This window comes from Bos indicus, chromosome 26 (genome assembly GCF_029378745.1).
Source record: "Bos indicus isolate NIAB-ARS_2022 breed Sahiwal x Tharparkar chromosome 26, NIAB-ARS_B.indTharparkar_mat_pri_1.0, whole genome shotgun sequence".
Taxonomy (NCBI): Eukaryota; Metazoa; Chordata; class Mammalia; order Artiodactyla; family Bovidae; genus Bos; species Bos indicus.
The window spans coordinates 24,814,037-24,830,746 of NC_091785.1; the positions used below are offsets into that span (position 1 = coordinate 24,814,037).

A 16,710-nucleotide genomic window follows, 5' to 3' on the forward strand; every position below is an offset into this window, starting at 1 on the left:
CCCCTCCCTTTTCTTATATACTGAAAAGCATTTTTCACAATGAATTCCTACTGACAAGTTTCTTAGCTCCCTGCTTATTTGCCTTATAACAATGTCAAGCAAAGCTCTCATAGACAGAGGTTCCAAGAAATGAATAATAATGTGCTTTCAAGGATTTAGAAGTAAGTGAGGATAGCAGAAGTTGATCAAAGAAATATCATTCACTAAATAGGTACTTCATAATAAAATGAAGTTTCTGTATTTTCAATATTAATTTGAAGTTTTTAATACAGAGCATCTTTAATAGGGTAGAACTCTGGAGAGAGCCTTCAAGGGGACATACACAAATTATAAGCTTTTCATGTTATAATGAAATAAGTGTACTATGGATCACTCTTTTCCTGGAGGAGAACAGAGTAATCCATAGAAAAAACCAAATTGATTTTTAAGTGCTAATATTATATAATATCACATAATGTTAACATACCATGATAGTCTATTAACATTTATTAAATGATTAAATTATGATATGCCTGGTACTTATATTATGGTATAAATATAATTCTTCTCACTGTTATCCTCATTATAGCTCTCCTAGGCAGATATTATAGCTTTCATTTGTAGCATAACATGTTATTAAAAACAGATAGAAAAATAGATATGCCTCCCTGAATTTGAGATAGAGGATAAAATAAGAAAGCAAGACAAATAGAGAAGACTTAAAATTTCACATGACTGGGCACAAAGATTTTTTTTTTTGAGAGTGAGTTTTCCAGTTTTCTTATGGAAGTAAAGGCATTGTCAGCATTCAAACCATTGACACCAAGTCAGAAAAACTTACTTTAAAAGTTTATTGTACTGATATTTCATCAATTGCAAGTTAAAAGATTCCAAATTCAATGACCTACTTTCTCTTCCTGCCTTAGTACATAGGATGTTTTGACTATGGCTGCAGATTTCCTGCACACCTTATTGATTTTTATCTCACTATTATTTCTATTGGCAGGTTGTTTTAACAGGAAGAGAAAAGGCAGTAGGTTATAAACTGAGCCTGTGCCCTCAGAGTGCACTGTAAGCGTTTTCTGGTCTCCTCTGAAGTAGGCCTCCACACGCTAGCTCTCCAACCCTCTGGCTGTAATAGAACTCTCTACATTTGGATGTGATTTATCTCAGAGTTGGTTTGAGGTATCTAAAGTATAATCAATTAATTAAGCTCCAGGCCCATAGCTGGCATTCTGCATTCTCTGATATAGCCATTTAAACTGGGAACATTTTGCTGATGAAGGGTTTTGTGTCTACCTAATACTCTGCACATTTTATGAATTTTCAGGATTTGAACCTCTATGTGACATTGGTTTGAATGATTTCCCTCAAAACAAATTGAGTCCCAACACTTGGAACTAAATTGCTTTGTGAATTGTCTTTTCCCTTTGTTTCTCTACTTTAAAAATTTTTGCTGTTATTTAAACAAAATAACCTTTGATCTTTTTGGTATCATGATGGGTTCCTATTATTCCAAGCTTCAAGAATCTGGAAACAAGTTAGACTTTGTGTACTGTTGTTTGCAAAAAGATGAACCTGGCTAGCTGGGTACCCACTCCAGTGTTCTTGCCTGGAGAATCCCAGGGACGGGGGAGCCTGGTGGGCTGCCATCTATGGGGTCGCACAGAGTCGGACACAACTGAAGCGACTTAGCAGCAGCAGCGGCAGCAGCAGCAGCTGGGTACCCCAGAAAGAAATGCCCTTGGTTACATCTTTTCTCTGGAGCATTATTCTGTCTGTGCAAAGGATTATTCTTACTGTAATATTTCTCAAAGTGATTGAACAAGCAATTTTTTTCTTTTCTCTGATGTGCTGCTTGATATTCTGAATGCTGATGATGCTGTTCAAAGTATTTTCAATCTATTCATTTCCCTGACCCCAAGAAAGATGGTCATGTCCATAGAAAGGCTACATTTGGGGCTAAGATAGTGTCTTTCTTTAAAAAAATCAAACAAGTAACAGATCCAGGAATGGATACCTTATTTAGGTTTCCCATTTGTTCCTAACTTAAACATTTTTAGTTGCTAGTGGTGGTACCTTAAAAGGCCACCTGCTACTCATTTTCAAGGGATAGATCAAAGAGACGATGGAAGAAGGAGTGAAATGTCTTTTCATTTCAGATCTACCCACATGCCTCTTCTGCAGGCCTCCTCTTCTCAAGTTTTCTAATTTTGTTCCTTTAAGCCCCCTAACCAACAATGCAAGCCATTCACCACTGAGTCTGTATGTATTCTTACCTTGGGCCATTTTCTTTCCACACAAAGTGGGTGATGGAAATTAATAAAAATAAAACAGCAAAATAATATAAAATACTTTGTACAAGGACTTCCCTTGTGTCCAGTGTCTAAGACTCCACACTCCCAATGCAGGGGGTCTGGGTTTGATCCCTAGTCAAGGAACTAGGGATTCCCTGGTGGCTCAGAGGATAAAGTGTCTACCTGCAATGCCGGAGACCTGGGTTTGATCCCTGGGTTGGGAAGATCCCCTGGAGAAGAAAATGGCAACCCACTCCAGTACTCTTGCCTAGAAAATTCCGTGGATGGAGGAGCCTGGTGGGCTACAGTCCATGGAGTCACCAAGAGTCGGACACGACTGAGTGACTTCACTTCACTTCAAGGAACTAGATCCCACATGCTGCAAATAAAAGACCTTGCATGCTACAACTCAAGAGCCCATATGCCGCCTTAAGCATTGAGGATCCGCGTGCTGCAACTAAGACCCGGTGCAGCCAAATAAATGAATGAATGAATATAAAAAAGTACTTTGTGCAACTCTGGTTGCATAAATGTAAAAGATTGCTTAAAATAGATATTTTTCTTGAAAATATGTACACACATCAAGGCTTGACTCAAGGAGAAGTAGAAACCATAGAAAGATTAATAACCATGGAAGCCACCGAAACATCTGAGAGAGAATTAGCTCCAGTGTTGTCACTGGGGGTCTAATTATTTTAGAATTGGGTTCCTTCAAACTTTTAAGAATCAGATAATTCCCAGGCTATGTAAAAATTTTTTTCTGTATATGAATTTAGAAAAATGTATTGTATATTCTTGGGGGTATTTTTTTTTCTGTTGGAATTTCTGTATTTCATTTATTTTTCTCTTTTATTAATTTATTTTTTATTGGAGGATAATTGCTTTACAGTGTTGTGTTGGTCTTAGGGGTAATATTGATTGGCGTTACTTTACTGACCTAACCCATGCCTTCTGCTGTGATAGTGAACAAAAACTCCAGGCCTTGGAGAAAGCTTGGGGATGAATGGGTCCTTGGGTGGGATGATCTAGGAACAAGAAGGAAGAGGTAGTTCTCACAAATTATGTAAATACCAAATATTAACTTCTTAGATAAGATGTTTATGGCCACCCTATTATCCTCCCAGTGTTTAATTCTCTCATAACACCCTGTGCATATCTCAGATTATTGGTTGTATCCATTCCTTGATTATCATTTTACAGTGGAGCCACTCACTAGGAGTGAATTTGAGGGTAGGGAATGCATCTTATTTTTCTATACATCACTGGCGCTTTTATAGTGCCTGCCATAGATGGGCCCTCAGTGCATGTTCAGTGAGTGAATGAATAAGTAGGCGAGTGGTTCAATGAATGAACAAAAGGGTACTCAGCTCACTTTATGAAACTAGCAGAAATCTTGATATTAAAACAGAACCAAAAAGGAAACTGTAGACTTAGGTCGCTTATAAATATGTATGTAGGGTCCTAAATGAAATTCTAGCAAACCAAATTCAACAGTACATTAAAAGAATCACCCAGTATGACCAAAGAGGATTTATCCTGAAACCACAAGGATAGTTTTCTATTAAGAAAGCTATTGCTGGGGGTATGAAAATGTAAAATGTTACAGCCATTTTTGAAAGCAATCTGCTACTGCTAAGTCACTTCAGTTGTGTCCGACTCTGTGCAACCCCACAGACGGCAGCCCACCAGGCTCCCCCGTCCCTGGGATTCTCCAGGCAAGAACACTGGAATGGGTTGCCATTTCCTTCTCCAAGGCATGAAAGTGAAAAGTGGAAGTGAAGTCGCTCAGTCGTGTCCGACTCTTCGAGACCCCATGGACTGCAGCCCACCACGCTCCTCCGCCCATGGGATTTTCCAGGCAAGAGTATTGGAGTGGTGTGCCATTGCCTTCTCCGGAAAGCAATCTAGCAGTATCTATTAAAGTTAAAGATATATATGTCTTTTGAGCCACATACTCCTCTTCTGGGAATCCATCCCAACAGAAGTAAGAGAACAGTTGCCTAAGAACACGTATAAAATGTTTATTGTAGCATGGTTCAAACTGGCAAAAAAATGGAAACCAATGAATGCCTGTCAGAGGGGAGGGGTTCACCTGCACTGGAGAATTCCCACAAAGTATAAAAAGCAAGGTGCATAAAAATATATAAGAGGATCCCACTTTGCTGAAAAATAATGACCAAATTCAGAAAGCAAAAGGAAAACAAAGCCCTGAACCTGTATATTCACTAGTTGGCTAGCTGTGAACAACATTACTTCTTTTGACTTCAGTTTCCTTATTTGTAAAATTGGGATATGATAATGCACATCTATGAGGATTTTTGTGAAGATTAAATGAGTTAATACCTGTAAAATCCTTGTATATAGAAAGTACCTGAGAAATATTAGCTATTATTATGATAATGACATTAGTAGACTTAAATAGAATATGCAGAATTCAAAGAAAAATATGGAAGAACACATACTGGATCATTAACCTGGTTTCTTTCTATGTCAATGAGGGACTGATGTGGGTGGAAGGGAGAAGAAGGTTCAAGTAAATAAGAAAGAGAAGTGAAGTCGCTTAGTCATGTCTGACTCTTTGCGACCCCACAGAGTGCAGCCTACCAGGCTCCTTCGTCCATGGGATTTTCCAGGCAATAGTACTGGAGTGGGTTGCCATTTCCTTCTCCAGGGGATCTTCCCAACCCAGGAATCGAACCCAGGTCTCCTGCATCACAGGCAGATGCTTTACTGTCTGAGCCACCAGGGAAGCTATGAAAAAGAAAATAAATGTTTATTTCCCATTTATGCACTTATTTAGAATTATGGCATATGGGACTATGAATAAAGAAATAAAATCAGAATACTTGTAAAAGAAGACATTTGTTACTAAGTATATCAGATCAATAAAACTGATAGTGTAGTGCAAAATAATATATGCTAAAAAGACATTTGTTAAAATTTGATTCCATCCTTCCTTAAATATAAATCTAAGAAAACTTTGAAAGATATTGGATTTCACTGGTGGCTCAAATGGTAAAGAATGTGCCTGCAATGCGGGAGACCTGGGTTCAATCTTGGGATGATTCCCCTGGAGAAGAGAATGGCAACCCACTCCAGTAACATTGCCTGGAGAATTCCATGGACAGAGGAGCCTGCTGGGCTCTGGTCCATGGGGTCACAAAGAGTTGGACATGACTGAGCGACTAACATTTCTTTCACTATTTAAAGATATAAAGGGACATATATTAAGCACCAGCCATCATTAACTCTGTTGGGGAAACATTAGAAGAGGATTTCTTAGAATATATTTTCTGGAATACTAATTCTACAAGTAGAGTAAAAGGATTCGCTTCTGCAATGACTGGGGATCGGGAACATGATGCTCACAGGTATCCAAAACCTGATTATAATATCACCATGACAAAGAGATCCTTTTTGACCTTTAGGTTCTAGGTAAATCTGTTCTTTCAAGGAAGCTTCCCTGGCCGTGTTATTTCAAGTGCATCCCCTTCCTTTTTTCTCTGTCATGTTCCTCTGTTTATTTCCTTCAACTGCAGTCATTAATTAAGAGAATTCCACTGAAATGCAGTGAAATATTCTTAAGAATTTTCTCCTGGTGTGTTCTAGCTGTTAAAGTATAAGCTCTATTCATTCAACCAGTTTTCCTTGCAAAATTTTTTTTCTTAAGGAATTTTAGAAGATTGTCCTTAGAAAATCAGTTTCCGTGGTCATTGCAGCTAAGAGTCATGATGATGTCATTTCTACTGTGTGGATTGCTTGTCGAGAAGCACATTGGCTCACGGTGGAATTCTGGGCCTTGGTTTTCCATACTTGCAAAAAAGAGGCAGGTACTTCTGCATCTCATCTTGCCTCAAAGTGTTTTGCACACAGTAGAACACATGTTTTTATGAAGTCTTTTGGATTTCCCTGATGGGAGTGAGTTTGACATTGGTAAAGATAGAGTTATGATTACTATCAGTGTCAGAGGTCACTTTTCTTTCTTGTGGTTAACCTTATAAAGCCACGACTGTGGCCAAACAGCTAATCTATCTCTTACCCTTCCTAGTGCTTTGTGTTAAGATCTGTTTAAGCTTGTGCTTTTTTTTATTCCTTTCCTTTTTTGGTGGTTGGGGTGGGCAAGAGAGGTTTTCAGAATTGAAAGAATTTATTTTCTGTTCTGTTTTGTGATCACAGAATAACTGTGCTAAGCCTTCATGCTTTAGCAGAACGGTGCTGTAGATAAAGTATATGTTTGCCCCTAATCAGCTGGGCTGAACTTCTGTGTCATACCACAACGATTATAGCCACTGTCAGATTTTCTGATTGCTGGCATTTCTGCTCGCTACCCTGAGATGCAAAATCTGTTTGTCCTGAACCAATAACCACAGATGGGCTATTTAACCATCTTTATTACTTCTTTCTCCTCCAGGTCCTCATGAACATGGAAGACATAAAAGTCCGTGAAATGCAGATTTTTGACTATAGGAAAAAAATCGCTGAATCAGAGACTAAATTAAAACAGCAACAGAACCTGTATGAGGCTGTGAGGTCAGATAGGAATCTGTATAGTAAAAATCTGGTTGAGGCTCAGGTAAAAGAATATATTTATGTCTTTACATTTTGTCCCTTCCCATGCTGGGTTTAAAGCAGTTTCTGTTATTCTAATAGCAGAATTTACAATAGATTGAGAGAGAAATCGGGGAATTCACCTGAAAGAAAAGATCAGTTTATGCAGAACTGTCAGATTGTTTGAAATGGAAATGACACAACTTGATCAGATGTGAAGATTGAGGCCCCAGTTTTAATTATTTTGTAGAATTGCCATTCTCCTGCTTCTCATTTTTAAAACTGCTAATAGTTATCATGACTCAGAGGGGAGCAGCATACTCTTGTCATTTAAGTGCAGAGTTTTGCTTTGTAATTTTTTAGTTAAAAATGTTTGTTGTGATTCCAAATTGTCTCTTACAGTGAGGAGTAAAGTGTGTGCATGTGTGTATGTGTATGGCATATTCATTATGTATTTTTACATCTATCTCATGAAAATATTTGGAGAGTTAATGCTATGAAATACTTTGAGGTCTATGGGCACAAGATACAAAGATACCCAGTTGTAATTGATCAGGAAATCCTTGTTTTAAATGAATCTCCCTTAAAAGCTCTTGACTATGCGTTGAGCTTCCATAGTGGATGATGTCTATTTAGTTCACTTTCAAACACATCTCCTTTCATTTTGTTAGGATGAAATAACGGAAATGAAGAGAAAATTAAAGATTATGACCCATCAGGTAGATCAATTGAAAGAAGAAATCTCAGCTAAGGAGTCGGCACTTGTGAAACTACATCTGGAGCAGCAGCGCATAGAAAAGGAGAAGGAAACGTTGAAGGTACAGACCTTACAATAAAGGCAGTGGACCAGTTATCTGTCCATTAGACCCACTGGGGCCAGGCTCTGTGCTCAGTGAGGATAGCCAGGGGTGGTGGGGGCAGGGAGAACCAAAGCACCAGGGGGATGCACTCCACCACCTGGAGGTCAGTCTTCCCTGCAGGGAGTGCTCCCAGCTAGAACGGGAAGGGGCCAGTGGAGGTGCTGAGCTCCTAGATTACCTGTGCTGGTTATCATGGCCTCAGTGGAAGAGAACCTAGCAGGTCAGCAGTGCCCAGGAAGTCCTGGAACTTTCAGGCTCTCTTTGCTTTTACAACTCAAGTCCAGCCTTCTGTTTGCACTCAACCCTCCCACGCTCCTCCCCGGGGCTTCTATGAGACAATGCTGGCAGAATCCTTTGTGCCGCTGCCCTGATACTTATTTACTTCATGTGCACATGCTGTTTCTGCCCGCGACATCGTTGTCTACCAGGTGTCAGACTTTGTCCTTACTTGTTTGGCCCTCAACTGGGTTCATGGATCACCTTACTTCTGTGAGTCTAAGAACTTTGCAACCACTCCTCTAGGGAACCACCTTTGTCTTCACACATTACTTAGATATATCCTTTTAAATCTACAAATTTAGAACATTCTAGGTTTACTAATATAAAGACTCATCCCCCAAATATATGCCAAATAATCATACCATATCAAAACTTGGAATTAAATACTTTTTACTATACATATTCTTTAAACCTAATGAATTTCCTAGCCAGTCCTATAAATTTCCCTTCTAATCCATTTGACCAAAGAATTTAAAAAGAAACTTCTAAGAGAATGGTGCCACTTTTATTTTTTTTAATGTGTATGTTTATGAGCCATTTGCAGAAACTTCTATAGCCAGTGAAAGACTGAATTTCTGCACATGATTATCTTCAAAGATAGTTCCTATCTTGAAAATGAATATGTAGCATTGGACAGATTTAATGTCAAATATCCTTGATTCTATGATGCTGTAGACTGAAATACGCACTCTCAGTTTAACAATAGGTTTTGTCAACTTAATGATAGGTCTTCATGGAAATAGACTACTACATTAAATTAAGTTAAGGCACATGAGGATGGAGAGAAATTAAAATGTAGTGAAAGTGCTTTACAATAAAGATATGGCAATTGATATATTTACCTAAGACTTTCATCTCCTCACTCTAGCTCATGATAGAAAAAAACAGAAAATTCTGTACTAAAATTTATTTAGATGTAAAGAAACATAACTATATATTCTAAAATTTGAAAATACCTTGCATCTTTGCCCTTATTCTCCTTGTTTGAAAGCATATTAATAGTTTTGTAGGAGGTTGTTTGTTCCACCCTGGAAATCTATGGTGGGGTGGTGTTTATTTATCATTGGCTGAATCAGAAGAATCTTATTGCAAACACTGCTTCACTCATAGGCCTCATGGAGGCCTTAGCAAGGCTTCAGTGTAACTGGATTTGGTACATCATCTCTCCCTTTCAGAGGGTGACACTGATCCTCATCTCTTACTTTCCAAGGAATGCTCTTTTCAAAAGATTAATTATTGCTGCATAATGGGGTCCAAGGAAGACGAAGTCCTGCTTTAGAATAAGCAATGTCCTATGCAAAAAGGGATTATTCCTGATTCCTTAGTTGGACTTTGGTTAATATTTGTTTCAATTACACCCTCCATCATTAGACGTCTATACATATAGCTCCAAAGAAACATCATAATAAAATAAAGGAATAAAGTTTATAATAAAATAAGGTTTAAATCATAAACTTTATATTATTTTAATCATAATAAAATGAAGTTTCTGTTTCTTTGGTCCTGTGCCAGCAGACTTGGCAGCTGGTGACTAAGGGAGATGATTAAAGGGCTTCTGTTCTAGAAAGTCTGCTCCAAATGGTGAATCCTAGGTCTGGATAGCTTTGTGTCATCGATTACAGGAAGATGATTGCTTTGGACTTACTGTGAAACTAGGATGCCTTTTCCTCAGCTTTTCCCATTAAGGCAAGAATTAGGAACAGAGAAAAAGGCTGCCTCCTTGATTTATTATTTGAGGTTATCCAACGGTGACTTGCAATGGTGCTTTGACTGGATAATTTTGGCCTATCATTAAGCCCGTTTGACATCCTTTAGAAAAATATGACAGCTCAAATGTTGAGTTTCAGCCTCTTAACTTTTTTAGCCTCAAAGATGAATCACATTTACAGAGGTCTCTGAATTTCATGCATCTGAGCTTTGCAAACCAAAACCCTGGAGGAAAGGGCAGATTGTTTTTTTTTAGTAACTTTACTCCATGGGAAACATGTAGCTTATTATAGTGAGTTATACAAAGCTACGTTGGTACATAATCCCTCCCAGAAGGGCAAGCCCTAGCTTGTTTGGTAGACCATGAGATGCTTTTTGACAGGACAACCCAATTTATCGCTTCTCCAAGCCCACGACAAACAATTGTCCGTAAGTCATCCCCATCCTCATTCATCACCGCCCCCCCGCCCCCCCGCCCCTGATAGAAAAGTCTTGCTTCTTCCGTGTTTCTTTTTCAGTTGCTGCCAGGCTCTACAGACTCCTCAGGATTCTAGACATTATCAGCACATGATGGTTATGACAGGATGTCAATGGTTCCTTGTAGATGTTGCTGCATCTGTGTTCATCTGCCCATTCTGTCCCCGTCTTGTTTCATCAGCACTAAAGGGGCCATCTCATGTGGAGTGTCTGCCTTCCAGTCCTAACAAGCTCTCAATTCTGTTCATCACCACCCCATCATCCCACATCAATCTGACAGCACTTTGATTCTTGGTGAATAATTCAGCAGCAAATTCTCTGTGTCCAGAGCTCAGCGTCACATTAGCAACTGGCTTCAGGGCACCGTATCCTTATACTCAGTGGACTCTCTAGAGCAACATGGATGGGAACTGTTGGAGGGAGGGGGAGGGAGAGAGAGAGAAAGCCTAATTATTCTCATGGTTAGAAGACTTCAGATGGTCCTATTTATTTTGCAGGATATAAACAGATGATCTCTGTGAAACCCAGTGAATGTTGGGATCCCGTATGAAGGGGTCAAACTCCCTCAAGTATGCTTCTTTTTTAAAAAATTTTATTTATTTATTTTTGGCTGCACTGGGTCTTCTTGCCGCACAGGGCTTTGTCTAGTAGCGAGCAGGGGCTACCCTCCGGTTGCTGTGCGTGGGGCTACTCTTCATTGTGGGGGCCAAGGCTTCTTACTGCAGTGGCTTCTCTTATTGAGCATAGGCTCTGGGGTGCCCGGGCTTCTGTAGCTATGGCTCCCGGGCTCTAGAACACGTCCTCAACAGTTGCTGCCCACAGGCTTAGTTGCCCTGCAGCATGTGGAATCTTCCCAGACCAGGGATCAAACCTGTGTCCCCTGCGTTGGCAGGCTGATTCTTAACCACTGGACCACCGGAGAAGTTCCCAAGTATGGTTCTTGAGATATGATTTATGCCCGCAGCCAGACTGGGTGATACATACGCCATGAACACCTATCCCAAAATGTGTAATTGTAGAGGTGGTGACTGAAGAGCACGTCCTGCCATCGCATTACGACTCTATGCCTCGGGTCCCGTCTAGAATGTTGCTTGATGAGCTTTTGGGTGCACGGTACTTGTTACCATCTTTCCTGGATGAGACAGCTCAGATTTACAACTGCTAGATGCATTAGACCTACGGTATTTTGTTGATGTTAACATTTGCTGCCAACGTCTAACGCCACATCTTGTTTACAGCCCATAAATTTATGACATAAGGAGACCACTCAGAATTTTGATATATTAGGAGAAAAAGCACCAAGCAATGCCAAACACACGAATGGTTTTACATTTCAGACAGATACTTTTACACACCATTGATTGCATTTTAATAACACAGTGGTTTCATTTTGTTCTGCTGATGGATTCTGATCAGCTCTCGGCACTTAGGAACAGGGAAGTGAATGCTGCACATCTGGGAAAATAAAAGTTTTATTAAAGAAAGCATGAGCCAAACAGGTATTTTATTGCTGTCTTCGCTGTCACCTTAAATGATTACAGAAATAGAAAGGCTGGTTCTTGACTCTCTTTCCTAACAGGCAATCCCCCAAAGTAGTAAATACAATACCAGACCAGATCTTTTCTCACTAAGTGTTTCCCTTTGCTTATCCCTGAACCAACATATATTTCATGAATGAGCAAACAAAATGTCATAAAGGAAACCCTGTGTTTTATGGTAGCTAGCTGCATTTAGTTTGTGACATTACAGGTCTATTGCTAGGTGTGTGGCATCTTGTACTGTTTGGATAAATTTGAGCTATGGAATTAATGACTCTTGGTCTTCATGGATTAGAGGCAGGTAGCAACTAGAGTTGGGTTGGTTCATAGGCATTCACTTGCAAATACTTGGTTTTCTGTCATCCCTTTTGTGACATTTCTGGGTGGGTGGAGGTGGGGGAACCCAACTCTTCCTTGAAGGAAAAAGTTACTACTTTTTTTCATTTTCACATGTTGACCTGCAGGCCATTGAAAAGTTGGAGGCTTAATATTGTCTTGTCCTCTCCCTTGTGATTTCAGGTGTGGGTGAAAAGCAGATTTCTTCCTCCGTCTTTCCTTCTTGTGCTGACCTGGCTGTGATACCACCTGTCCTTGTATGGGCGTGGAACCTCGAAGCTGTATTCTTTTTTCCTCTAATATGATTAACTCTCTGGCTCCCAAGGGCATACTCTCCACGGCCCATGGCGTACGAGGCCCTTCTCAGGTTGTCTCAGCTCTTTTTCCAGGCTTACTTCCTGCTGTCCCCTACCTAGTACTCCAACTCAGCCACATTGGGTGTTTTGCCATCTGGTAAACACACCAGGTGCTTTATAGTTTGCATGCCTCTGTTCACGTGAGTCTGACCACTGACTGCTCTCCCCCAGCACACACATCTCCCTTTTAGAAATAACTGTCAGCTTCCAATGCCCAGACTTGTTTTTCTCTCTAATCCCCAGGAAGAAATAGGAACTCCATCCTGTACTCCCATGTCCTTCTTCACAGTGGAGAGCATCTCTACACTGTAGGGTGGTTGGTTATATTTGTCATCTCCAGTGGGTGGTAAATCCCTCAGGTCTTACTCATCTTCTGTATTTGACTTGAAACTATTGTATGGTGATAGCAAAGGGAACAGAAACTCTGGAATGAAAAACTCTAGGCTGGAATCTCAACTTTGCTTCTTATTAGCTGTGTGACCTTGAGCAGGTTGATTTGCTCTTCTTTGTCTCTAATTGCATTTGTGAAATTGGGACAAGAGTAGCTAGGCACAATACTTAATATCATGCAAGAGGTGTTGTAAGCCACAAATATACTTAAGGATTTGGAGCAAATGTGTCCTGTGATGAGAGGAATTTTCCTTCTGAAACTTACCAGTCAAAGCATCCTTTCCTTGCTTCTCTTAGGATTTCCATGTAGCCTCAAGAACCTCAAGATCTGAGTTCTTCCAGGAAGCCTTCCTAAGTGCTGCAGTCCTCTGACCTCCTGTGGCATCAATTCACTCTCTGTGTGACAAAAAAAATCCTGAAACATTATTGCCTGGACTTGTTAATATTTGCATAATACTTGTATATCTCATCTTCTTATCTAGATTGGAATCGTCTTAGGAGTAGGATCTATATATCTTTTTATACTATAACATCTCTTCTGTTCCATCAGGATGTTTTATAAGACAGTCGTTTGGTTGTTATCTTTATTAATTCACATTTTGCTTATAATAGACTTTATCTCTGCAGTTGATATGCTGATGATATTAGGATTGTTATAGGAGCTGATACATACAGATATACCTCCGCCCAGTCCCTCCTCCACCATGCTCACCCCCCACATCCTTCTCTGTACTATTTGTGGATTCTCCTCATGTTTATCTGGTAAGAGAACTGCTGTTGAATACCAATGAGGATCCTGCTATACTGATATAGAAAAATGGTGGAAATCCCTCAAGGGCACAACTCATAGAATAAACATGATCACCGTAATATGCATTGTTGTTTCTTTACAGGCCTTGTGTGTGTGTGTGTGTGTGTGTGTGCGTGTGCGTGTATACGTGTGTGTGTTAAGCTTTCTTTGCTTGCGAGGGTGATCAAAGCATGCTAAACGAGACATCGCAGGGAAGTATAAGAAGCACACTATCCATCTATCTGGGCCCTGTCGACCTGGTTTGTGCTGTTACAGAGTGAAACTGGCCTGTGTCTTTCACTCATCAGGCCGAGCTGCAGAAGCTGAGACAACAAGCCCTGGAGACCAAACACTTCATTGAAAAGCAGGAAGCCGAGGAGAGAAAACTCCTGCGAATTATAGCAGAGGCTGATGGGGAGAGGCTGAGACAGAAGAAGGAATTGGACCAGGTAGGAAGAGACCACACGTCCCCAGACCTGCAGATTCTATCAGCAGACACAATTGTTTGATTCAGCTCCTCACAAAACCTCATTCTTTTCTGAGCTCTTCCATTGAGTCTCTCAGAACAGCCCCAGAGGCCCACTTCCTGTTGATTAATTATGAAATATCCATTCATTTATTCTGCTCCTATTTACAAGCACTTCCTGTGTGTCACCCACTCCTTTAAGCTCTGGGGATATACTGACCAACAAGAAAATAAGTTACCCTGCCTTCAGGGGGTTTACATTCTAGCATAATATCATTGTTGCATATAATTACAATGAATAATTACATAATTTTGGGGGTTAGAAACTTAAATGCTTTCAGAGATCTAGCAGGTTAAAAAAAAGAGACATTGGCTTGTGCAAGACAGTGAAAGTAAAAGTGTTAGTCACTCAGTCATGTCCGACTCTTTGCGACTCCATGGACTGTAGCCTGCCAGAGCTCTCCCCATGGAATTCTCCAGGCAAGAGTACCAGAGTGGGTAGTCAGTCACTTCTCTAGGGGATCTTCCTGACCCAGGAGTTGAACCCAGGTCTCCTGCATTGCAGGCAGATTCTTTACCATCTGCGCCACCAGGGAAGCGTGTGGTACAAGACAGTAAGGAGTGGTAGAACTTGGCAAGAGCTTGCCCACCCTAAAGATGTTCAGACTTAAACACATACAATAACATGTTGGAAAAAACCCATGGGCCATAGAGTATTATTATTAATAATATAATTTGTTGTACTCTTTTCAACAAGACTGCCAACTCTGGTGGGAGGAGTCCAGTATTGGCTGTCTAGCAGGCTATTTTCAGTGCCTTACCTACTGAGTGCCTAGCACATGAGGGCATTGGATGGGCGTTCACTGATTCTCTGACTGCTGCTGCTGTAATGAAACGTGGGACGTTTTGTCCCCCAGTGGCCATGCCCTGCCCTACCTTTCTAGGTCATCAGCGAGAGAGATATCCTTGGGTCGCAGCTAGTTCGGCGCAATGATGAGTTGGCTTTGCTCTATGAGAAGATCAAGATTCAGCAGTCTGTGCTGAATAAAGGCGAGAGCCAGTATAACCAGAGGTTGGAGGACATGAGAATCCTCAAACTTGAGATCAAGAAGCTTCGCCGGGAGAAAGGGATTCTTGCCAGGAGTGTGGCCAATGTCGATGAACTCAGGTAACGGAAGACCCCCTCGGAGGTGAGAGCCTAGCAGCCTATGGGGACCTCCTAAGGACCTTATGTTCCTCCTATTGGTCACTGAAGGTCTTTTTTTAAAAAAGATTTATTTGGCTTCGCCAGGTCTTAGTTACAGCACGTGGAATCTAGTTCCTTGACCAGCGATCAAATCTGGGTCCCCTGCACTGGTCCCCTGAGTTTTAATCACTGGACCATTGGGGTAGTCCAAGCCATTGAAAGTCTTTTTCTGGTTGCATAAAATAATTTTTTATGTTGAAATGATTAGCAAATAATAAGAACAACTTTTCCATAACCCATAATCTACATCGTGTCCATTCTATGTCACAAAAAATGAATTCATTTCCTTTCCGGGGAACGTAAGCAAGTGCAAAAGTGTTTTTTGAAAACTTTATTCTGGATTTAGTGAAAGAAATTTCAGTTAAATCATAACCACAAAGTGGTTACAATTCAGAAAAAAAGTCCCCCAATGAGCTCTTTGGAATTTCTTTAATAAGGCAGTATGCAAGAGATGGAACATCAATATTTAAATTGAATCCTGGTAACATTTGCACATCTTTTTCTTGGAATTACACAAAGAATGAAAAGAGGGGGAAATTTTAATTTTATCACTATTTGAAAACTCTGTTTCCTTAGAAGGCAGCCAAATTTTACATCTCACTCTTGATTTATCTTCTGAAGCTTTCACTTGGGCTTAGTGCGCCTTCTTCTTGCTTTAAATCTTACATTATACAAGCTCTGCTTTCCCTTTGGGAAAACATCACCATGTTTTATATGGGCAATTGCAGGAAACCAAATAACAGGTCTGGTGTTTTCTTAGTAACTATCTTATCCTCCGCAGACTTGTAGATGAACAGTATCCTTGGCCACCTTGGGACAAGGACACAGTCTGGATCTGCTTTTTAAATTAATTGAATTAGATAGTTTTGATATTTAGACGCAGTGAATACGTTCGGGAATAACAAGAGAAGTTGCCACCATCAATAGATCAATACTCTCTTTTTTAAAGAGTTGTTCATATTTCAGATGATGAAAGTAATACAAATTCATTGTAGAAAATATGGGGCATGCAGAAAAAATGTAAAGAAAGGATTAGAAAATCACTGATAAGTCTCCTATCCAGAGATACCACCATTAACATTTTGGAGGCAATTGGATTTACTCTAAGACGCTGTTGAATGATCTCCAGGACCATAACTAAACTTGCCTGGTGGCTTAGTTGGTAAAGAATCTGCCTTCAATGCAAGAGACCTGGGTTCGATCCCTGGGTCTGGGAGATCCCCTGGAGAAATGAATGGCAACCCACTCCAGTATTCTTGCCTGGAGAATTCCATGGACAGGAGAGCCTGGTAAGCTACTGTCCATGGGATCCCAAAGAGTTGGACACGACTGAGTGATTAACACAAACTTGCCAGCCATGTGTTATTTTTATTACATATGCAAAGCACCAAATTCTATCCATTCTCAGTTTGTTGATACTAGATTTTATCTGTATAGTGGG

At 40.3% G+C, this 16,710-nt stretch overlaps 1 protein-coding gene across 1 annotated transcript in view; it reads left to right on the top strand.

The window, feature by feature from the left end:
* CFAP58 (cilia and flagella associated protein 58) overlaps window positions 1-16,710 on the top strand; it is a 116,520-nt gene that overhangs the window by 38,429 nt on the left and 61,381 nt on the right. Inside the window, exons 10-13 of the mRNA XM_019953225.2 lie at window positions 6,688-6,849; window positions 7,496-7,642; window positions 13,866-14,006; window positions 14,968-15,191. Of these exons, the coding sequence (XP_019808784.2) occupies window positions 6,688-6,849; window positions 7,496-7,642; window positions 13,866-14,006; window positions 14,968-15,191 (674 nt within the window). The remainder of the gene's footprint in view (window positions 1-6,687; window positions 6,850-7,495; window positions 7,643-13,865; window positions 14,007-14,967; window positions 15,192-16,710) is intronic.